Source organism: Maniola hyperantus, chromosome 6, assembly GCF_902806685.2.
Source record: "Maniola hyperantus chromosome 6, iAphHyp1.2, whole genome shotgun sequence".
NCBI classification, from domain to species: Eukaryota; Metazoa; Arthropoda; class Insecta; order Lepidoptera; family Nymphalidae; genus Maniola; species Maniola hyperantus.
Genome location: NC_048541.1, coordinates 2,168,537 through 2,193,022, shown reverse-complemented (window position 1 = coordinate 2,193,022; position 24,486 = coordinate 2,168,537). Strand labels below are relative to the sequence as shown.

Sequence of the window (24,486 nt, the reverse complement as noted above, 5' to 3'; positions counted from 1 at the left end):
ATTTAGTCAAGTTAATTATTTTGTTATCAAGTTTATTCTGCTCATATCTTTAAAAATTATACTGAAGGACTAGGCACCTAAGCAGTTAAATGCAGAGATTTGTAAAATGTGCTGGGACTTTAAAAAATCTTAACAAAGGGAAATTTCGCGAGGTCTCTACAGGCTTTTGTACAATTCACCCTCGTTCACAAGGACCATTTTTTAAAGCGTTTTTACACGAAAACGTAAAGTGGTGATAATAATGAGAACCTCCTTCTTTTTTTGAAGTCGGTTAAAAAGAATACCCGGCTGAGTTTGTTGTGGGCTCTTCTCAGACTTGGGCGCGTTTGGAAGCTTTAGTTTTAAGTTTGCGAAATAATTATCACCACTAGGTATATCTGACAAACCCAACAACTGACAATCGAAAAGAAGACTGACTTTGAAATTTCGAGCTGAAGTGGCAATGGGCAGGGCTCATAGTTCGAAACACCGATAGACGTTGGGCTCTCGAGGTGCTAAATTGCGACCTCGCACTGGAAAGCGCAGCGTTGGCATAGTGCAGACCCTTCACTAGGTGGACTGACGTGACGAATCAAATGAGTCGCAGGGAGCCGTGGGATTCAGGTAAAAACGTTATGCCCGAAACAATATTTCAAGAATAAAATGTAGGCAAATGTCTATGGACTTGCAACTCTCTCTATCTTTCACGAGGAGAAGTAGAAAGAGAGTGTAGTGAATCTCTAAGCGGCGTGAAATATGTAGCATTTTTGAACTATTTACTCGCGTCGCGTTTTGTCACCATAAGATAGTTAAAATGCGTTTTAACGCGCGTCAAAAAAGCGTCCGTGTGTACGAAGCTTATCTATATTGTATGCGTATCACGTAAACAACGTGCCGAAATTCTCCCAAATGAAGTTCATTGTGTATTATGAGTTTATTATATGAGCGTTGTAAGACGCAGTGATTGGAAATGAACTTGCAAGCCTCATAATATGAAGAGGGATCAGCCGTAATACGGGTCATTGAGACGGAGACCTATCTCTCTTTTACTTACCTTCAAAAAATGTATGATTTATCAATTTTTTATTTTCAAAGTTTATTTCTTATAGTATAGGAGCCCGCTATAGAACGACCTTCACCGAGCTGGTTAATGGATGAAACGTATTTTATATTCAATTTAATATGTCAATAAATATATCTATTACCTACATATGGGTTGCCTAAAAAATTTCAGTCCAGGATGATTAATTAATAATTAAAACAATTTTTTTTAATCATTTCACAAATTCCATACCAATCGAAAGTATAAAGCCCATAGAATATGCAAACGTTAGGTTAATGAAATAATGTTTATTTTCATTTAACTTTTATTCATTAACGCGGTGCAAGTTACTAGTATCGATTTACTTGTTTATACCTGCCTACCCGGGGGAAAAAATAACGTTTGCATATTCTATGGACTTCATACTTTCGATTGGTATGAAATTTGTCAATTAAACAAACCGGTGAAATGATTAAAAAAATTTTTTTTTTTAAATTATTAATTTATATATAAATTATTACTCATATACGGGACTGAAATTTTTTAGGCAACCCATATGCAATATATTTATTGACATATTAAATTGAATCTAAAATGCGTTTCATCCATTAACCAGCTCGGTGAAGGTCGTTCTATAGCGGGATCTTAGACCATTATGCCAAGTAGGTGCCCCCCCCCCCCCCCCCCAGAACAGGCAGAAGTTAGTACAACCATAAATTCACGGTTTTCGGTTTTGTGTGTCTGTGAAGAAAGCTATATATAGGGTACTACCCGCTGTTCTAGAATCATGAAATTTGGCAGGTAAGTAAGTCTTATAGCACACGTAAGGGGAAAAATCCGAAAACCGTGAATTTGTGGTTATTTACATAATAAAAAAAAATTAGAATGTGTTCATGAACAAATAGTAGTATTTTCAACTTTCAAAGTAAGATTAGTTTTTGATTTATCGTTCAAAATGTGGAAAAAATATTACTGTAGTACGGAACCCTTGGTGCCCGAGTCTGACTCGCACTTGGCCGGTTTATGAATTCAAAAACAACAGATTTACCGCACTTACCAAAAACACTCAATGAAGCTGAGAGCGAGCGGAGGTTTTTATTATGATTTGTATTCCTTTTAAAAGCTTTAAAATAACTAATATACTTTAAAATATACTAAAAATTATTAATTTTATACTTAATACGTTTTAAAGCATAATGTGTGGGTGGAAAAGTGCCATTGATCTTCATTATTCATCGCCCAATATCACTCATTTTTAGGGTTCCGTACCTCAAAAGGAAAAACGGAACCTTTATAGGATCACTTTGTTGTCTGTCTGTCCGTCCGTCCGTCTGTCTGTCTGTCCAGAAACCTGCAGGGTACTTCCCGTTGACCTAGAATCATGAAATTTGGAAGGTAGGTAGGTCTTATAGACATTAGGGGAAAATCTGAAAACCGTGAATTTGTGGTTACATCACGCAAAAAAATTAAATCGTGGTCAAGGTTGTTTCAAACTAAATCCACGCGAACGAAGTCACGGGCATTAGCTAGTTAATAAAAACTAGATAACGAAAGTTTTCGTGTGGCTCTAGGTCTCAGATTGGGAACACCACTGTGCCATCAGCACAGATGTCCGTGTGGAAAAGAGGTTGATAAATTTGGAATCCACGGACTCTCTTGCCAAAGCGGTAGGCTGTTTAGGCATGGCTCTCTTAACGATACAATTAAAAGAGTTCTTGCCACCATAAATATTCCTGCGCTCATTGAGCCGGCAGGGATTAGTCGGGATGATGGCAAGAGACCTGATGGATTGACGCTGGTTCCCTGGGAACGGGGACGGGCGCTAATGTGGGACGCAACTTGCGTTGACACATTGGCCCCGTGTCATATCAGGAAGACAGCATCAAGACCGGGAGCCGCAGCAGAAACAGCTGAAAACGGCAAGCGGCGCAAGTATGCCTCTCTTATAGAGAGTTACATTTTTGTGCCGTTTGCCGTGGAGACCCTGGGGCCATGGAGTCTTAGTGCAAAAAATTTTTTACGAGACATTTCACCGCGATTAATAGCCTCAACTGGTGACAGAAGGGCTGGCTCATTTTTTGCGCAACGGATCAGCCTGGCTGTCCAGCGCGGAAATGCAGCCAGTATTCTTGGCACCATTCCACGCGGTCATGATTTATATAGTAATTAGATAAGGCTAGCTTTAAGTTTTATTGTATTAAAAAAAAAAAAAGTTAATAAAATAAATTTTAAATTACTTGTTAAAAGTTGTTATATATGGCACGTTTCCTCACCTCAAAAACAGGGGCCATCCTCGGACACTATTGAAAAGCTTCACATTGGCCACGTTGGGTATATCCTGGAAAGTGTAGTAGCAGGTCACGACGAAGGTCACCAGCAGGCACAGGTTGGCAAACACCGAGAACGGCACCAGGAACTTGAGGTGTCTGATCTGAGTCAGCAGTACCAGGGGTACCAGCAGCACCCCGCAGTAGAGCTCCACTGGGTATATGTTCCCCGGATAGAAATAATCGCCAATCTGTAAGGGAGCAGACTTCTTAAGACCATTGCATCATCATCATCAGCTCGCCACCAGCCCACTACTGAGGACAGGTCTCTCCTCAGAACGAGAATGGTTTGACTGTATAGTACACCACGCTGACCAATTGCGAATTGGCAGACTTCACACTTCCTGGAAAGTGTTGCAACTTGCAGCAGGTCACGAGCAGGCACAGGTTGCCAAATACCGAGAACGGCACCAGGAACTTGAGGTGTCTGATCTGAGTCAGCAGTACCAGGGGTACCAGCAGCACCCCGCAGTAGAGCTCCACCGGGTATAAGTTCCCCGGATAGAAATAATCGCCAATCTGTAAGGGAGCAGACTTCTTAAGACCATTGCATCATCATCATCAGCTCGCCACCAGCCCACTACTGAGGACAGGTCTCTTCTCAGAACGAGAATGGTTTGACTATAGTACACCACGCTGAACAATTGCGAATTGGCAGACTTCACACTTCCTGGAAAGTGTTGCAGCAGGTCACGAGCAGGCACAGGTCGCCAAATACCGAGAACGGCACCAGGAACTTGAGGTGTCTGATCTGAGTCAGGATTACCAGGGGTACCAGCAGCCCCCCTTCAGTTGAGCTCCACCGAGTACCAATATGTTCCCCGGATATAAATAATTGCCAATCTGTAATGGAGCAGACTTCTTAAGACCATCATCATCATCAGCTCGCCATCGGCTGACTACAAAGAACAGGTCTCTCCTCAGAACGAGAAGGGTTTGACGATAGTAGGTACACCACGCTGACCAAGTGCGGATTGGTAGGCACCTTTGAGAACATTATGGAAAACTTTCAGGCATGTAGGTTTCTTCACAATGTTTCCCTTTGATATGTTATTTACTTAATCAGTACCCTTATTATAAATGCGAAAGTGTGTCTGTTTGTTGGTTTATTGGTTTGTAGGTGTGTTGGTTTGTCCTTCAATCACGTCGCAACAGAGCAACGGATTGACATGATTTTTTGCATGGGTATAGTCAAAGAACCAGAGAGTGACTACTTTTTATCCCAGAAAATCAACGAGTTCCCACAGGATTTTTAAAAACCTAAATCCACATGAACGAAGTCGCCGGCATCAGCTAGTTGCACATAACTCCGAAAAGTTGGTGCGTGCTCGGGATCGAACCCTAGACCTCCCGATAGCGAGAACCGCTTTTATTATATAAGTAGGTAATTAATGTTTATTGCCTAATGCTACATAATAGCAAGTTTTATTACGCTTTTCACTTAATGAAGGACATTATAACCACGGACGCGCAAAGTGGGGTGTTAAATAAGTTTGGCCGTTTTGTCTGTCTATAAGAATAACATCTGTCCGTGGCCGTGGCGTTGTAGAGATCAGACGAAAGACAAGAAGAAAGTACGCGACAGGTCGAGAGGGCAATCGGGGTTGGAACGCCCCGCACACCCCCCACGCTAACCCGGTGCGGGCGAGCGCGGGTGACGTGCGGGTCTGCAAGGCATCCTCTCGCCTCACACCCCGATTGCCATCTCGACATATCGCGGACTATATCTATGAGTAAAAGAATTTCCAAAATCTGTTCATTCGTTCTGAAGATTCCCTCTACATTCAAATAAAAAACCGGCCAAGTACGGCTCAGACTCGCGCACCGAGGGTTCCGTATTACAGAAGTATTTTTTCGTTATTTTGCACGATAAATCAAAAACTATTATGCATAAAAATAATTGAAAATCTGTTTTAGAAGTTACAAGTAGGTGTACTGGGTGGGTATATATTTCATATCATATACCCACCCATTAAAAATACTATAATTAATTCATGAACACATTTTTTTTCTGTGATGTTGTTGTTCATGAACACATTTTAGTTTTTTTTCTGTGATGCACAAATTCACGGTTTTCGGATTTATTCTTTCACTTGTGCTATAAGACCTACCTACCTACCAAATTTCATGATTCTAGGTCAACGGGAAGTACCTACCCTATAGGTTTTCTTGGCAGACACGACGGACATACGGACAGAAAGACAGACAACAAAGTGATCCTATCAGGGTTTATTTTTTCCTTTTGAGGTACGGAACCCTAAAAACACGACTGCCCAGCCAAAATCGAGCTATCTATAAGAAGGTAAAAAGTAATTTATTAAAAGTAAAATAGTGAATTTAAAAAATTATAGACCGTTAAGAGTTCTAACGATACTCAATACATTCAAATTTATTCAGGCATTCAGAAGTTATGGTGGAATAAAGAAACTCACATACGTACATACATGAACCCTGAAATCATTATACTCCTTTTGGGCACTCGTGAAAAAGGCCAAACGTTACGATGCATGGGAAAGAGCGAGACAGGTAAACAGACGAAATATTTAAAAATAGCAGAGATCGTAGGTAAGCTACCTATAACTAATCATTTTTTTCATGAACGTCTACTCTTCAATACCTCTGTTACAGTGTAGTTACAATAAAAGACAGACGAGAGGAACGGTTATTGTGTAATAAATCGTAATTATTTGATATAAAGTCCAATATCATGTGGCGCGAGATCAATACCCCGGGTTAGTGACCGTTGGAGCCAGTGCAAGTGATAACAATACCTAAACCAAGTAGGTATCTACCAAGTCAGTTCCGTTCGATTTGCGCAAACTATTGGTGCATAAATGTGTAAAAACTGAAGATTTTACAGTATTTTTAGTAATTGTATAAGTACTTACTTGGAATGGCTGAAAAATTGTTCCACTATGAATTTGTGAGTATTTTATTCTACGGGTGTAACCAGAACCCTAGCAAAAACTTTGCTTTATTGTTATACTACCTAAACACAATCCAATACCAATAACCATTTGCCTCATTTTGTAGTTTTAGTGATTTAGTATTCTTCAATCCCGCAATGTAGGTATAGCGTGCAAAACTCGGGTCAATGCCTACGACGTAGCATTAACTCCGAATGGCCTACTTATGTAACGTTCGTTGAGCTCTAGCGTCAGTCAGATGTTTTATTTGCCCGTATCGTGTATGTATATCGTGAAATTTTACCAAATATAGGATATTTTTTTAGATTTTTTCGCGGCTTTTTAGTTTTTTGGTATTATCATATACCTATTAGTAATCATCAGTAGTTTCACCTGTCTTCGTTTTTGCTAGCGTTCTGGTTACACTCTGTATAGATGGGTATAAACCAAAGACGTAGCTTAAGTGATCAAATCCGAAATGCAGAGATCCGTAGAAGAATCAGAGTAACCGACATAGCTCAACGGGTTGCAAAGCTGAAATGGCAATGGGCAGGACACATAGTTCGGAAAATCGATAGACGTTTTGGGTGCCAAGGAATATAGCGCCCTCGCACCGGAGAGCGCAACGTTGGAAGACCCCCTCTAGGTGTTCAGACGACATCAAACGAGTCGTGAGGAGCCGCTGGATTCAGGCGTCGCAGGACCTTGGCGTATTTAGGCCCCTACATGAGACCTTTGTCCAACCGGTACGTCTATCGATTGATAATCATGATGGTGATGATGAGCAAGCCAAAGTCTTCTATAGACTGGGAACGGGCCGCCATGTTTTGAAGCATGTTTGTAGGTGTCGTTTTACCGAAAAGTGCATATTCTTTATGCTCGCGACTTTGTCCGCGTGGACTACACAAATTTCAAACCCCTATTTCAGCCCCTTAGGGGTTGAATTTTTAAAACTCCTTTCTTAGCGGATGCCTACGTCACAATAGCTACCTGCATCAGTCCGATCTGTCCAGTTGTTTGAGCTGTGCGTTGATAGACCAGTCAGTCAGTCAGTCAGTCACCTTTTCCTTTTATATAATTAGATAATTAATTTATGTAAGTAGTCTGTGTACGCTACACATTCGTATCACACACATGCGTAAGAATTTTTCTTCCTTCTTAAAATACGAACAGCTTTCTCCATCTGAACTTTTATAACATCTTTGACATAAGCTTTTAAGCCAATTTTCATTTAGGAAACTGACGAGATTGGATACATCGTGACTTATTGGGAAAATGTTTTCCTTTACGATCGATCTTCAATAATAAGCTGAGTGAGAGTAGGCTTTTACTTGAAATCAATCTTGTTTCAATTTCGTCTTCATTTTCCTTATCATATCACCATGTTGGTTTTAGCATGACGTCATAACAATAAGTAAATGTTGCGATTCTCTGAAGAAGCCCAGCCCTTCCAAGCTTCTGTGTAAATAGCTATTAATCACCACCCCCTATGAATACGTGTATTAGGAAACGTAGGTACTATTATCGTCGTCTATAGTCGTAGAAAGCGTAAATATGAAACAGAAAAAAGGTTATGCGGCATATAAGTTCTATATTCCTAAGGATAAGTTAAGTGTTTTCATGGACGAGAGCATGTGGCCTACTGGAATTTTATATCGCAAGTTTGTCATATTTAATAGGAAAACCGAGATGTGTGGGAATCTACAAGAAAGTAATCTACAGAGGAGTAATTTGCAAGCGAGTATTTTACCTACGAATAGTTGAAGATAAATATCATAAGCTGTACGTACTAACATAGTTCTTAAGTTTTTAAATATTGTGTACTTATTTACTAACACCACATGGGCCACGGCCCTATCCGCGTTACAGTAAAATGGACCTAAACAGCCTTGAATTGAAGTCAAATATTCAATGCCACTGATTTTAATTTCGCAGTGTTTCCGCTTGGAGCGCTGGCTGTAGAAGTGTAGACAAACTTGAGCTTTAAAACAAGGCTTATAAGATCCAGTTTACTGTAACGCGGAAGTATTTCGACTCTCGAATTTGGTTTGGTTTGGTGAGACGTAAAATCTTGTACTACGGGTACGGAACGCTAAATCGCTTAGCGGCACGATTTTAGCCACAGCCCTAACTCACCACCAGACCAGACCAGAGACAATTAAATTACTTGCTTGAATCTTTGACCACTCTCAGGCGTCGAAGTTTCAAAAATCCTTTCTACGTTATAATAGCTATCTGCAAGCCAAATTTTAGCCCAATCCGTCCAGTAGTTTGAGCTATGCGTTGATAGATCAGTCAGTCAACCAGTCAGTCAGTCAGCAGTTTATAAATAACTAGCTGATGCCCGCGACTTCGTACGCGTGGATTTAGGTTTTTAAAAATCCCGTGGGGAACTCTTTGATTTTCCGGGATAAAAATTAGCATATCTCACTCTACAGGTTTTAACTATACCCATGCAAAAAATCACGTCAATCCGTTGCACCGTTGCGACGTTATTGAAGGACAAACCAACAAACAAACACACTTTAGCATTTATAATAAGGGTACTGATTGTATCTACGTGTTGCCAGTAAGTAATTAGTAGATACCAACGCGTTTAAATGGAGCTTTAATTGAGTTTCGCTCAGCCGTGTAATCCCGCCTAAACACACTCAACACGTGGGATTAGCTAAATTTTCAACAAAGTTCGCAGTTTTTATCTTCATTAACAGGTTTTTTTGTAAAAATTACAATTTTATTTTTGCTTTTCGTAATGCGTTCAGTTATAAAAATCTCACAGATATTTTTTTGTAAATTTATTACGCAGGATCCATTTTCATGATTCTTGGAATACTTAAAATAATTATTTAGGAAAACAATTCCTTTTACTTGGTTATTTTCTTAAAGATTTTTTTCACAAGTCAAAGTCTTGGCGTTAGTACTATATATTCTGTGGTATTGGTACGAAATGCTAAAAATGAAAATGAATAATGAAATATTATGCTCGCGGAAGTTCTCCAAAAGTTTTGTAAGGCTTGATACCTATAGCAACCGAAATAGCTCGCGACAGGTCGAGATGGCAATCGGCGTATAAGGCGGGGGGACGCCCCTATACCCGCACGTCACCCGCGTTATCCCGCAACGGGCTAGCGCGGCGGCTGAATGGATGTGCGGGCGTCCCCACACCGATTGCTCGACCGTATATCTACTTTTTTTTTTTTTTTTTTATTCAGATACAAGTTAGCCCTTGACTGCAATCTCACCTGGTGGTAAGTGATGATGCAGTCTAAGATGATAGCGGGCTAACCTGGAAGGGGTATGGCAGTTTTTATTAAACCCATACCCCTTTGGTTTCTACACGGCATCGTACCGGAACGCTAAATCGCTTGGCGGCACGGCTTTGCCGGTAGGGTGATAACTAGCCACGGCCGAAGCCTCCCACCAGACCAGACCAGAAATTTAGAAATTATAAAATTCCAAACCCCTGCCAGGAATCGAACCCGGGACCTCCCACTATTAAGACCACAGCGCTCACCACTGCGCCAGGGAGGTCGTCAAACTACTACTACGTACTATAATATGTACCTACCTATTATTTAGTGCCCGATTTTCTCCTACATTTCTTCCTAGCTTAATAGGTGCAAGCGATTGAGTAATAACTATAATTACATTAAAACTATAGTAATAATTTTACTGCTAGCAAAATCATAACCCGTTGGTAAAAATCTGGTACTTAGGTACTTTTTGCTTTTAATTTTTATTTGATGACAAGTCTTGACTGCTATCTCCAAAGTGTCCCAACCGAGATCTGAATTTGCCACCTTTAATTTATGACACCGCATATGAGGTCGGCAGATCGTATTGATATCTATTGTTGCAGAAAGTAACTCACATTCTTCAAGGAGGAGGCTATGAAGATGACGTAAACGCTCGTCCCCCCGAGGCACACACCGGCCATGGCGTAGTCTACAAAATGCCTGCGAACAAGTAAGAAAGACTAGTTATTTTCTACTAGCTGATGCCCGCGACTTCATCCGCGTGGAATTAGGTTTTTAAAAGTCCTGTTGGAACTCTTTGATTTTCCGGGATAAAAAGTAGCATATGCCCTTCCCCGGGATGCAAGCTATCTCTGTACCAAATTTCGTTAAAATCGGTTGAACGGATGAGCCGTGAAAAGCTAGCAGACAGACAGACAGACACACTATCGCATTTATAATATTAAATATGGAAATTAGTATGGATAATCGTGATAACAAGACATCAACCGACTTCTCGTCGGTTCACTACTGAGAACGGGTCTCCGCTCAGAGTAAGAAGGGTATATCCATAGGCTACTACGCTGCCAAGGAATATTGCTTCACACACCTTTGAGAACTTTATGGAGAACTCTCAAGCATGCAGGTTTCGTCACGATGTTTGCCTTCACCGTTAAAGCAAGGCACATTACTCCAAAAGTTAGAGGTGCATGCGGGATCGAACCCCAGGCCCACGACTAGGAGGCCGACATCTTCACCATTAGGCTATCACGGCTAGGTATAAGTTCTATTACGTGAATCTGACCTTACAAAATCGGTGTACGTTCTTAACCCTTTTGGGCCGTGTTTGAAAACCTTCACGCATGTGTCGGTATAGCTGAGGAACCCGACCCGACATTCCTTGCTGACGTCTCTTGAAGTCTTCACCTGAAAATGGTCATCATCGTTAGAATCATCATGATGTTAGTCTTTTTTAGGGTGCCGTACCTCAAAAGGAAAAACGGAACCCTTATAGGATCACTTTGTTGTCTGTCTGTCTGTCGGTCGGTCAAGAAACCTACAGGGTACTTCCCGTTGACCTAGAATCATGAAATTAGGCAGGTAGGTAGGTCTTATAGCAGACATTCGGGGGGAAAAAATGGTGGTCATGAACTAATAATTAGTATTTTCAATTTTGGAAGTAAGATAACTATATCAAGTGGGGTATCATATGGAAGGCCTTCACCTGTGCATTCTAAAACAGATTTTTATTTATTTTTATGTATCATAGTTTTTGAATTATCGTGCAAAATGTCGAAAAAATACGACTGAAGTACGGAACCCTCGTTGCGCGAACCTGACTCGCACTGAAAGTTTTTATTTCTTAGGGTTCCCTACCCCGAAGAGTGCCGACGCGACCATATTACAAAGCTCCGATGTCCATCCGTCTGTCTGTCTGTGTTGAAATTTTCACAGAATGTGCATTTCTATTGCCGCTATAACAATAAAATAATCACAATTTCAAAATGGACGCCATGAAAATTAAAAGAAAAAGTGTTAGGCATTCCTTGTACGATGGTACGAAATCCTTGATGTGCGAGTCCTACTTTAACTTGACTGATTTTTTATTCCTATATAGATAAGTTAGGTAGCCCTTGACTGCGATCTCTCCTGACGCTACAAACGTAGCTTGCATCCCAGAGACTCATATAGACATAGACTACTTTTTATCCCAAAAAAAAAATTTCCCGTGGGAACTAAAATACTTAAATCCATGTGGATGAAGACACGGGCATCATTTTAGTAAGAGTATAAATATTTCAACTAGGTAGGTCCGCATAAAATAGTAATGTTACTAGGGCGAATCTATGTAGTTACTTAGATAGTCGTAGGTGGTTATTTATTAGCTTGCCTGGCTTAAAGCTTTCAAGGAAATAACACATTATATTACCTACCTTTAAAAGTGCATCATATTATTTATTCAGAGTCTTTTAAACCAGTAAGACGTTATTATTTCACACGAATTACTTTGCGCCTGCACGATGCACGATGTCTTCGCGGCAACGATGCTCTTATAATGAAAACCGAATACTTAGTTAGAGGTGCGTGCCCGGGATTTAACCCCTAACCTTCCGAATAGGAGGTCGACGTCGTTCCCATTAGGCGCCATCTCCAAGCGAGAGTATCGCGGCGATAGTCTCGCTGTGCCACGAGGATAGAATAGAAAAAAATAGAATTGATTTTATACAATGAACCAAAAGCTTAATTTGCTATAATCATAACACATTAACATGCGAAATGCACCGCCCGCCCTCCCACTGCTAACCATGCAGGAAAAGCAGCTACCAGGCAAGCAATACGCACCCGCACCACCACCACGCAGCACCACACAAATCCCAAAACACACTCGACGCACGCTTCGCCCCGACACCGAAGCATCCTCAGGAGATGCAGACCTTACAATGCACAATTGCAAGTCAATAGATATAAAATAAGAATAGATTTTTATTCAAGTAAACTTTTACAAGTGCGTTTGAATCGTCAACTAGTTTAATTTACCACTGGTTCCGAATGCCGTTCCTACCGAGTAGAACCAGTCAGAAACTCGGAAGATAATACGTTGACGGATGACAGAAGTGAGTGGACGAAGAAGATATGTTGTGCCGACCCCACGTAGCGTGGGATAAGGTGAGGAAGAAGAAGAAGAAGTCTCGCTGTGTCACCAAATTCCATAAAACTCTTACGGGCCAATCTCCACTATAATATCGAGGCGATACGAGTTACTGAACGAATACAACGTTACGGACTCGTTGCGATTTTTTAGGTGTTGTTTCGGATTGACTATGCTGCGTAGGGCCCTACTGGCCGCTATAGCGTCGGGGGGCAAAGTGCACAAACGCCCTAAGTGCGTCTCCTGTGAGGCTCGGACCACGGCTTAGAATGACGTAGGGATGGGTCCTCTTCCAACATCAATGTACCGTTGGAACGAGTCGTATAGTTGTTACAAGTCCCGCAAATTGCTGATGCGCGTGGTAGCCATTTTAGTGACGTCAGCTCTAGACTGAAATTTCGAGCCGATCAGAGGCGGATTAAATGTCGAGAGCGCCCTAGGCAAGCATCTCATAGCCATTACTATAATTGCAAAGCTGGTAGTTGGTGATTATACTAAGTGACCGAGTGAAGACTTTACACTTTGCTATATTATAGAAGAGGCCGTCACTCCAAGATTTTGTATAGAAACTAGACATGTGTCCGCTATAGCTTAACTTAACTCAAAACCGCTGCCGTGCCTATAGCGTACCGTAGCGTTATTGTCGTAGCTAGCAACGGTTTTCAGTTATCATCTATGACGAACCACCTGACAACGCAACACTGCCAACTGGCAACTGACAATGCATTGTTTGGTTTTTTGGTAACTAGAAACGCAATAATTATGCCTTCTCTTTCTTTCTTTCACTGAAAGCTGAGAAGGAGCGGTTATTGGCTACCGGCTTAGTAACTAAGAACTTGGTAAACCAAAGCCGACCTTATCTCTATTACGCTAAGGCTTAACTGTACAAGTACTTGTCCATTACACTTTGATCTATCATTCTAAATACAGTTAGCCTTAGAGTAATAGAGATAAGGTCCTCTTTGGTTTATCAATCTTCACGAAATGTTTTTGGTTAACTGGACTGTGGCAAACTATTCGTGCAGGCGTCCACTATAGTTTGACCTATGTCAATGATCAAATTAAACTTTGCTGCTATGAACTTAAGGTTGTGATTACTTCACGATATTCATGAAAGTAAAATTGGTTTTATTTTAGTGAATATGCGCGCGCTAGCTATACAGACGGTATTGATACGGCAGCTAGCTTAGTTACTACTACGGAAACCGCTGCGCGTTGCGCATATTAAATTAGTTGAAACACAACTCTGATACCGATATTCGGCAACGGTTAACAATATCGGTATTGAAACTAAGTAACTGTTGATTAACCGTTGCCGTAAATAGCCAATAACGCCCATCTTTAATAGAAACCCAACTCTACATGATCGCACGCGCCCCTTCGTAACCTCGCGCCCCTATAGGCACGTGCCTTGTTTGCCTTAGGGATAATCCGCCTCTGGAGCTGATGGTATATTTTTATTTCGGCGGACGTCAAAATGACTTCATTTCGATGTTAATGAGACATGGTTCCAGCGCAATAGCAATTTGCGGGACTTATATCAAAAACCTCGACTCTCCATTACCCAAATCTCCATCTCCAATACTTGCTACCCAATAAATCACTTTTTTTTATAAATCAAAGAAACATTGCGCAAAGGTTCGTGTTATTCAAACTTTGTAGGTCTACTTATTCATGAAATACAATTTGACCTTCTCTATAGCAATATCAAACACGAATTCCAATGAAATTTTTCTGGATACAATTTATCCTCGTGAACGATCTCTACAAGTATTTGATTTATCAAAATATTGTTTTCTATTTACTGTTTCCATCCGTGTTTTAAATTGGCTTAATTTAGGGTTCCGTAAGAACCCTTATAGGATCAATTTCACTTCGTCTTCGTTGGTTGTCTGTCTGTCATGTTTGTCAAGACCCGTTAAGGAATGAAAACCTATAGGGTTCCCGTTGACCTAGAATCATAATTGCCAGGTTGCAATGTCTTATAGCACCAGTAAAGGGAACAATCCGAAAACCTTGAATTTGTGGTTACAACTTGCATCACATTAAAAGTGGGATATCTTGTACATCGGTACGGTACGGAACCATTCATGAGCCACTCTGACCCGCACTTTACCGGCTTTTCTTCCTGAGGCTCATTGTGATGAAAACCAGTCACAAAGGCAGTCATGGTGACAAATTGAATAAGTAAATTAAAATCTTTTGTGTTGATGAAATTTCGCTTCTTTCTGTATCCGAAATATGAATACGGAATAAAATGAGGTAGGTAATTTGTATAATGTACCTATAGTCAACAGTGGGACCATGAGTATCCCTTAAACCCACTTGTGGGACGTACGAGTACATACCGCGACAACTCGAGATGGTAATCGGGATGGGGACGCCCCGCACACCCGCACAGGTGCGGCCCGGGATAGCGCGGGTGACGTGCGGGTGTGGGGGGCATCCCCCCGCCTCATACCCCGATTGCCATCCCACCATCCCGACCTGTCGCATACTTATCGCATGCTACACCAAACGAGCAGGCTCACCTGATGTTAAGTGATTACCGCCGCCCATGAACATTTGCAGCACCAGAGAAACTGCCGATATTGTCATTTTAGACTTTCATGTTCATTTTTGGGAGATGTTTAATTTTTTTGGTTTTCAGTTTACATTTGTTAAGAGAGCTTAGGGTGTCAAAGAATTTCTTAGAGGTCATAATACCTATTTAAGCATCCCCTTTATAAATTACGTTGCGCCTCGGCTTCACTCAATCAGGACCAGAGGTTACTGTTTTTTTTATTCATTATAGGCAAACGCTTGACCACAATCACACCTGATTGAAAGTGATGATGCGGCCTAAGATGGGACGCGTTTACCTAGAAGATGCCTATTCACTCTTGTTTTAAAGATACCCGGGTTGTAATTGGTAGGAAACACATATCGTGGAAGAGTATTCCAAACCTTAGACATGCGTGTGAGGAACTGACCACAAACTTTACTCTATAGGTTTGCATCGAACTTATCGGTTGTCTGCAATAACCTTTAAGGGATACTATTTCTAGCGTAGCAGGTCGGGCTCCCGTCCCTGGATTTATGTAGATAGAGTACCTAACTTCTGACCTCTCTCATGTGAAACAAAATAAATATTTCCTGGGCTATAATGATAGAACTTAATCACCTGTCTCTAATAGGGCTTGGGAAATGTGGGAACATTTATTATGCTCTCGGAAATACCTACGTAAAGGAAAATTTATTAGGACAAAAATAGCTACATAGGTTTACCCTTTTTAGCGTTAACCCTTAGGTACTGCTCATTCAATTTATAGAACTTTATTCAACTAGGTTTAAGTCTCGCAAATTGCTATTGCGCGTGACCGACATTTTAGTGACGTCAGCACTAGACTGAAGTTTCGAGCTGATGGTATATTTTTACCTAAATATACGTCAAATGATGTCAAGATGACGTCATTTCGATGGTAATGAGACATAGTTCCAGCGCAATAGCAATTTGCGGGACTTGTACCTATTTTATTATTAGTAAGCCGCGCTTTCATTTCTCGATATAAATTCGGGATTCAAGGCAATTTTTTAAAACGTGTAAATGTTTTTTAAAAAAAAGTAGCCTATGTCACTCTCCAGTCTATCTTCATTTCAAATATTTAAAAACAAATCCACGCGGATGAAGTCGCGGGCACCTGTTAATTATTTAATAAGTACCTATGGATAATTAATAAAATTTAAAAGGAAACATTAAGGTAAAATACATGCAGCTCTTTTTTAATAATAACATTTATTTAAAATGGGTTCCATTCATTTTACATTATTTATCATCGGCTTTAATATAAAAAATAATGTTTTGATGGGCAGGTACCACAGCAGGTACACAAAAAGTATGGGTAGGTATAAGTTCCGCAAATTGCTAATGCGCGTGGCCGGCATTTTAGTGACGTCGACACCAGACTGAAGTTTCGAGCTGATGGTATATTTTTACTTGAATGTACGTCAAATTACATCATTTCGATGTTAATGAGACATGGTTCCAGCGCAATAGAAATTTGCGGGACTTATAGTAGGTACATAGTTTTTGTTTCTACAGAATTTCTTTGGCTAAACTATAGTTAGTAATATTGTCATTCGAGCTATGATAGTATGTTAATAATTAAATAATTATCTATATTATGTATAATCTCAACTGTAAAAACACCACATATATACATAATTATTAGCTTATTTAATTTTAAATTGATAAACACATTTATGTACAATTTTATTTATTAAAATATAATAAATAATTGTAAAATTCGTTGATTCGTTGATTTTCACATATAATAAAATATTAACATAAGTAATATTTCTTTAATATTCCTACTAATAAAGTAATAGCTAAACGTATTTATTTAACTGGAAGGTTAGGTATTTAACAAATAACAAATAAATATTTAATAGAAATACTTTTCTATTATAATTTTAATTTAAAAAAAATGTAAAATAAATCGCCTATTAATTTTGTCAACTTAATTATTTATTATTTACATAAGTACAATTAAAATTGTTTACAATATTATTACGATTCTTACTTGATTTATTAATTAGGTACATATTATAAAAAGTAATAAGTACACCTAATTAGTTTATTATAATAATATAATATCAGCTTCAAAAATATTTACAGAATAATAGAGATACTATTTACAGAATATCGACCATAATATAATTCTTAACTTGTGAATAATTTATATTATAATGTTCACTTCTTTACACACAATGTTATATTTTATTGATCACCATTCGTACCTACTACCTACACTAAATTATACCCTGTTGCGTCACAGGTAACGAAATTCGTTTTACATAAATTTCGTCATAAAAGTCAATATTTCATTAGTATAGGATTATACTATAATAATAATATTTAATGAGATATGTTGTATGATATTATGAATGCGAAAGTACATAATATGTCTATCTGTCTGGTACCTTTTTACGGTCCATCCGCTAACTTCACAAATTGAAGTTTTTAATTACATGTATTGTAATTTAATAGCTGGTAATGCTTTAGAAAAAGAAACAATCGTCTTCAAAGTTAAAGCTTTTTTGAGATTTCTCAATACATATAGCCTTAATGACATACCCTGACAATTTTGACTTCAAAATTAAATTAAATTAAATCATTGGATATTATTACATATTATTACATATTAAATTACATATAAAATACAGATAAAAACAAGTAATAATTAAGTAGACCTAGGTCTAGTAGACGTATGAATGGGCAACCCCTGCACTAGTAAACATTGGGGCCGATTCTCTTGTACACAATCTCTAAACTAAACTAAAATGACACGTCTAAATCTATTGCTATCCCTGTCGTAATGTTGCTTGCGGAAAGGGGTAGCACTAGATTTAGACCTGTTAATTTAGTTTAGTTTAGAGATTGTGTACAAGAGAATTAGCCCCACTGTACTATTACAGTGGGTTGCCTTCCTTGCCTTAATACCATAGTGGTAATAAGATTAAATATTATTATATCGTATTATGTACCTACATATACCTAATAATTCTTATAATGGTCATTGACACATCATTATATTAATTTAATTATTCCTATCGATCCCGGGCACGTATCTCTAACTTTTCGGAGTTATGTGCGTTTCAAGTAATTAAATATCACGGTGAAGGAAATCATCGTGAGAAAACCTGCATGCCTGAGAGTTCTCCATAACGTCCTCAAAGGTGTGTGAAGTCTACTAATCCACACATGGCCAGCGTAGTAGATTATGGCCAAACCCTTCTCACTCTGAGAGGAGACCCGTGCTCTGCAGTGAGCCAGCGATGGGTTAATCATAATGATGGTGATGAATTACTGACTAAGTTAAAGATTTACAACATACAGACGAACATTAAACCAAGATATCCGTAGTTCAAGTGGAATACAATAAAACACACGACAGTCTTAGCACTTTAATCCTTCAGACTTAGGTATCTTCAAGATACTATCTTGAGATACAAACAAGAGACCTGCAACTTAATCCCTGACTAAATTACTGCACTACAAACACTTTCGCTGTATATATTATATCAAGTCATCCAGCTTCGTCTGTCTGTGTTGAACAGATTTAAGCTTCTTCCCCGGTTCTTTACATACAACAGCTTCTGTAGACTAGACGTAAGGCGCAACAATATTTTGCAACATGCTCGTAGGTGTGATTTTACCCAAAGGGCCTACACTCTGCAGTGCATAAGGCTTCGTCTATCTGTGAGTTAAACGGAGTTTGTTCAAGTTTTCACTGACAGCTGTTAGAGTTTCTCTCGGTTCTTTAAGATACATGCAACGATTACTATAGACTGCAAGAGGGGTAAATACTATATTTTGAAGAACGCTCGTAGATGTCGTTTTACCCATTTATGTAGTATGTGCCACTAAGCTTATGCGTGTCACACACACACAAGCGTACGAATTTGTCTTCAGTTTTAAAATAGGAATGCACATTACAACGATGCACAACCGCTCTGTCAAGAGCGTAGCGACAAAAAAGAAGATAGAATTTCCTGTTCACACTTTTATAATGTCTTTGTATACATAATATCAAGTTTAAACCACTCGTTCGCAGCTAGAGAGATCAACTGCCTTATTCAGAGAGGTGTTGCATTGGACTAACTTCCTTATTCATAGAGGTGTTGCATTGGACCTAACTTCCTTGTTCATAGAGGTGTTGCATTGGCCCTAACTTCCTTATTCATACAGGTGTTGTGTTGGACCTAGTTGCCTTATTCATAGAGGTGTTGCATTGGACCTAACTTCCTTGTTCATAGAGGTGTTGCATTGGCCCTAACTTCCTTATTCATACAGGTGTTGTGTTGGACCTAGTTGCCTTATTCATAGAGGTGTTGCATTGGACCTAACTTCCTTGTTCATAGAGGTGTTGCATTGGCCCTAACTTCCTTATTCATACAGGTGTTGTGTTGGACCTAGTTGCCTTATTCATAGAGGTGTTGCATTGGACCTAACTTCCTTGTTCATAGAGGTGTTGCATTGGCCCTAACTTCCTTATTCATACAGGTGTTGTGTTGGACCTAGTTGCCTTATTCATAGAGGTGTTGCATTGGACCTAACTTCCTTATTCATACAGGTGTTGTGTTGGACCTAGTTGCCTTATTCAGAGAGGTGTTGCATTGGACTAACTTCCTTATTCATAGAGGTGTTGCATTGGACCTAACTTCCTTGTTCATAGAGGTGTTGCATTGGCCCTAACTTCCTTATTCATACAGGTGTTGTGTTGGACCTAGTTGCCTTATTCATAGAGGTGTTGCATTGGACCTAACTTCCTTATTCATACAGGTGTTGCGTTGGACCTAGTTGCCTTATTTATAGAGGTGTTGCATTGAACCAAGCTGTCTTATTCATAGAGGTGTTGCGTTGGACCTGTGCTCTTCGACTGACCCGGTCTGGGCCATGTAATGCGATATAGGAATTGACTCCCTTCCTCGCCTGTCTCGATAACCTGTCGAAATTTTTTTGCTTTTAGTATGTAAATCTTTGGCGTAAGGCACACCGCACACCCTCAGACTGGAGAAGCTGCGTTTCTCTGATAACAACTGAAACCAAGCTTAATTTCCTTCCGTATAATGGCGGAAGTGCGTGGCAAGTTTAAGGTTGGGATATATATAGAGCGGACTTTGCTCAGTTAAAACGAGACCAGTAATATAACGCGTCGTTTTAACATTGTCTTAAGTCTAAGCAAAGCCACACTCGTAGGTTGAGATCTACTCAACCTACGAGTGTGCAAACGCGGCGCGTGTTCCTCTTGTTTTGTTTTCAGCATACTAATTCAGTAAAATAAATACCAAAATCCACCATAAAACCAAGGAAAATCTGACGTATTACCATAATTATGGAGAAAAGAATACACAGATTCTCTCTGTTTGTTATTTGGTTAGCAAGTTTAACGATAACTTTTTGTGGTGTGAGTTCTGACTGGCCCTTAGTTAAAAATTTGGAGAGTGAAATAAATTGTTTTTTATCCCGGAAAAATTAAGAATTCACATGGAAATTTTAAGAAGCTTAAAGGTATGATTCCGAACCACGCTGCACGCAGCAATGCTGTCACCAGCTGTCACAGTCCTGTCGCGGCACTACTGGTCCACATACAAGATATTGAAGAGAGATTGTATGGGGACCAGTAGTGCCGCGACAGGACTGTGACAGCTGGTGACAGCACTGTTGCGGCAGCGCTGCTGCGTGCAGCGTGGTTCGGTATCATACCATAATCCACGCGAAAAAAGTAGTAGAAAAAAGTAGTATTTAAGGCGAAACATTTCTACTGGACAATTTTATGTAATAACATCTCGTTGTAAAATGTTTCCGCAAATAAAGAATCTTTGAATCTTTGGGCATTATCTATGTAGAAAATACATAGCGACCAGATACCCCTCAGCATTTAATGCTACAAGGTCGTAGCCCTGCGGTTAGTAACCCTTCTCACGTTCCTCCTGTTAATCAATCATGAGAGGTAAGTTCAACAGATTAATAACTTTAATGTGGAATAGGGAATTTAATAGTAATTTGTTATGATAGCTGAAGGTCGTGATTCCCTACAGTACGTTAAGTACCTACGACATTTTATGTCTCACCAACGTTGATAGTAGGTATTCGAGTGTAGAAACACATCCACGTTATAGTAAACTGGCTCTTAATAGCCTTGTTTTAAAGCTCAAGTTTGTCTACACATGTACAGTCAGCGCTCCAAGCGGAAACGTTGCGAAATTAAAATCTGTGGCATTGAATTTTTGACTTCAATTCAAGGCTCTTTAGGTCCATTTTACTTTGATGTTATTGTGTTTCGATTCTTGAATTCTAACAACGTTTGGTGACACGTAAAATCTTATGCTAAGCGTACAGCTCTTATGCTAAGTGAACATTTTACAAGGAAGTTTACGTTATGTATTGTGGATACATTTTGAGAAATCTCTCAGCATTTATTATTTGCTCTATGTGTCAACTGTCATGTCAAAAGTACGGGTGAACCCTTATACTTTTGACATGACAGTTGACACATAGATTAAATATTGCGAGTGAATTCTCACCATCACGTTGAGTTTGATTGGTTAAATTCAAATAAGATTCAAACTTAGTGTGTAGAGTGTTGGAATTTGCAGGATATCTATGATGGCAGCGGGCTAACTTGGAAAGGGTATGGCTGCCATACCATGCAGTTTTATTAAGCCCATACCTTCCCCAAAAATGGTTGTATCGTACTGGAATTGTCCGTAGATATAAGTACTAAAATTCGTTTGTATAGGGTGAAGGTTCGGGAGAGCTCGAGAGCACAAATTTTACTCTTAAGCACAACGCACACCTGTAGAGTGGAGTGGAGACTGGAACAATGTGAAGTTTCGCTTACTTGTGTGACGGGCCTTGCGACGACGGGTGCGGGCAAGGCGGGGTGCGCGCTGCTTCCCAAAGCAGTGCTTTGCGAGCCGCTGCTAAACACAATCCTCCCCTTCTAGTCCGTCCAGCTCTGAGAACAAACCAAAATTAGAACGTCTAACTAGGCTGGGCTTACTTGGTCACTTGACCCGAAAGCTGGCGAGAAACGGTCTACGGCTCTCGCCTTAATTCATAAGAGAGAGAAAGAGAAAGAGAGGAAGATAGAGAGAGAGAGACAGAGATGCGTCTAAACGTGGTCCAATCTTAAGAGGAGGTTTACAAATTTACGCTCGGCCATACGAACGAAGCCATTTGGAGTCAATGCCACGTCGTAGGCGGGGCATTGACCCGTACCTCGGGCCGTAAACCCGAGGAGGAAGGCAGGGGCATCCTGTAGGGAAGCCCTGTGAGGTATCTGTACCGCTGAGACGGCATAGTAGTATGCAAACTGCGTTCCTGTGCCGCCTCATCATGGCGCTGACGGGTCCGCTGGGTTTTAGTGGGTATTCTGGGTTACAGTGAGTCCCACATACCTCCCCGGAAGAAACGTGGTTCAGCTGCGTTTCTTCCGGGGCGGATGCGTAAAAGCATTTCCCAGCGAAAAAAAGAAAATAAAAAAAGGGGCATTGACCCGAGTTTTGCACGTTATACATTGCGGGTTTGAAAAATACTAAATTACTAAAACTACAAAATGAGGCAAATGTTTATTGTTATTGGATTGTGTTTAGGTAGTATAACAATAACACTAAGCTTTTGCTAGCGTTCTGGTTATACCCTGTATACTAATATTATAAAGAGGTAAAGTGTGTAAGTTTGTTTGTAGGAAGTGATCTCTGGAACTACGAAACCGATTTTGAAAATTTTTTCACCAGTAAAAAGCTTAACTCTTTTGTAGGTTAGGTACCTACATTGTTTCGCTCACTCATGAAAAACTACAGACGGTAGTACCTAATATGAAATACATATGAATATTTGAGAAAGACTTGTATCAAAGTTGTGCAATCTATAAAGATCAAATCAAAGATCTTGTATTTCTTTGAAATCCCTACTCGAAGGTTCACTTTGAAAACTTATATCGCTGTATCCTGTTATACTTATTCAAAGAATTTATCGAGATATTTTCTAGCTGATTAACACTTATTCATCATTTCCCAGTATTCAATCAAGGCCTGGTTATCGAAGTCACACTGTTTTTACCCCCTCATAAGTTTGGTCCGTGTTGTGGTTTACAAAAGACCCTGCATTATACTTGCCATAACTTGCCGCCATCTGCCAGATCCAAGAAGCGGTATCTACTTATAAAACAATGCTACGAGTGTAAAGTGTACCTGCAAACAGCCTTGAGCAATACGCCGCAGTTGAATAATTTGTAAGTCTCTTTGGTGGATCGTTGTAGATGTGAAACGATTTCTACCGTACCTACGGGGCATGAGATATGCTCATCAGTCAGCAGTTTTTTCGCGTTGGGCGCCAACTTTTACACACGCCATAACCTCCTGGCTGGACGGTGGCGGAGTGGCCAGCTTGCCGCCATCCAGCTGGTCCAAAAAGCGGTACCTATATAACATCGTGTACAAGGGGACCGGCACCTGTGCGTCCAGTGTGGCTGCCTCGGATCACGCACGCCGTAACCTCCTGGCTGGATGGCGGCGGAGTGACCTGCTTGCCGCCATCTGCCTGGTCCGAGAAGCTGTATCTGTGTAACATCGTGTACATGGGGACTGGCACCTGTGCGTCCAGTGTGGCTGCCTCGGATCACGCACGCCGTAACCTCCTGGCTGGATGGCGGCGGAGTGACCTGCTTGCCGCCATCTGCCTGGTCCGAGAAGCTGTATCTGTGTAACAACGTGTACATGGGGACTGGCACCTGTGCGTCCAGTGTGGCTGCCTCGGATCACGCACGCCGTAACCTCCTGGCTGGATGGCGGCGGAGTGACCTGCTTGCCGCCATCTGCCTGGTCCGAGAAGCTGTATCTGTGTAACATCGTGTACATGGGGACTGGCACCTGTGCGTCCAGTGTGGCTGCCTCGGATCACGCACGCCGTAACCTCCTGGCTGGATGGCGGCGGAGTGACCTGCTTGCCGCCATCTGCCTGGTCCGAGAAGCTGTATCTGTGTAACATCGTGTACATGGGGACTGGCACCTGTGCGTCCAGTGTGGCTGCCTCGGATCACGCACGCCGTAACCTCCTGGCTGGATGGCGGCGGAGTGACCTGCTTGCCGCCATCTGCCTGGTCCGAGAAGCTGTATCTGTGTAACAACGTGTACATGGGGACTGGCACCTGTGCGTCCAGTGTGGCTGCCTCGGATCACGCACGCCGTAACCTCCTGGCTGGATGGCGGCGGAGTGACCTGCTTGCCGCCATCTGCCTGGTCCGAGAAGCTGTATCTGTGTAACAACGTGTACATGGGGACTGGCACCTGTGCGTCCAGT

The 24,486-nt window shown here is 40.7% G+C and overlaps 1 protein-coding gene and 1 long non-coding RNA gene across 2 annotated transcripts in view; both read right to left on the bottom strand.

Annotated features, from left to right (window-relative positions):
• Nucleotides 1–11,690, bottom strand: part of LOC117983171 (proton-coupled amino acid transporter-like protein pathetic) — a 30,328-nt gene extending 18,638 nt beyond the window's left edge. Inside the window, exons 1-3 of the mRNA XM_034969650.2 lie at nt 10,794–11,690; nt 10,126–10,210; nt 3,295–3,539 (exon numbers count right to left, since the gene is read on the bottom strand). Of these exons, the coding sequence (XP_034825541.2) occupies nt 3,295–3,539; nt 10,126–10,191 (311 nt within the window). The 5' untranslated portion in view covers nt 10,192–10,210; nt 10,794–11,690. The remainder of the gene's footprint in view (nt 1–3,294; nt 3,540–10,125; nt 10,211–10,793) is intronic.
• Nucleotides 11,691–19,909: 8,219 nt separating this feature from the next.
• Nucleotides 19,910–23,749, bottom strand: LOC138402502 (uncharacterized). Its single transcript, XR_011236877.1, has 4 exons — nt 23,640–23,749; nt 22,025–22,141; nt 19,977–20,125; nt 19,910–19,941 (listed from the first exon to the last, which is right to left on the bottom strand). It is a non-coding gene; the product is annotated as an uncharacterized lncRNA (long non-coding RNA).
• Nucleotides 23,750–24,486: the final 737 nt, after the last annotated feature.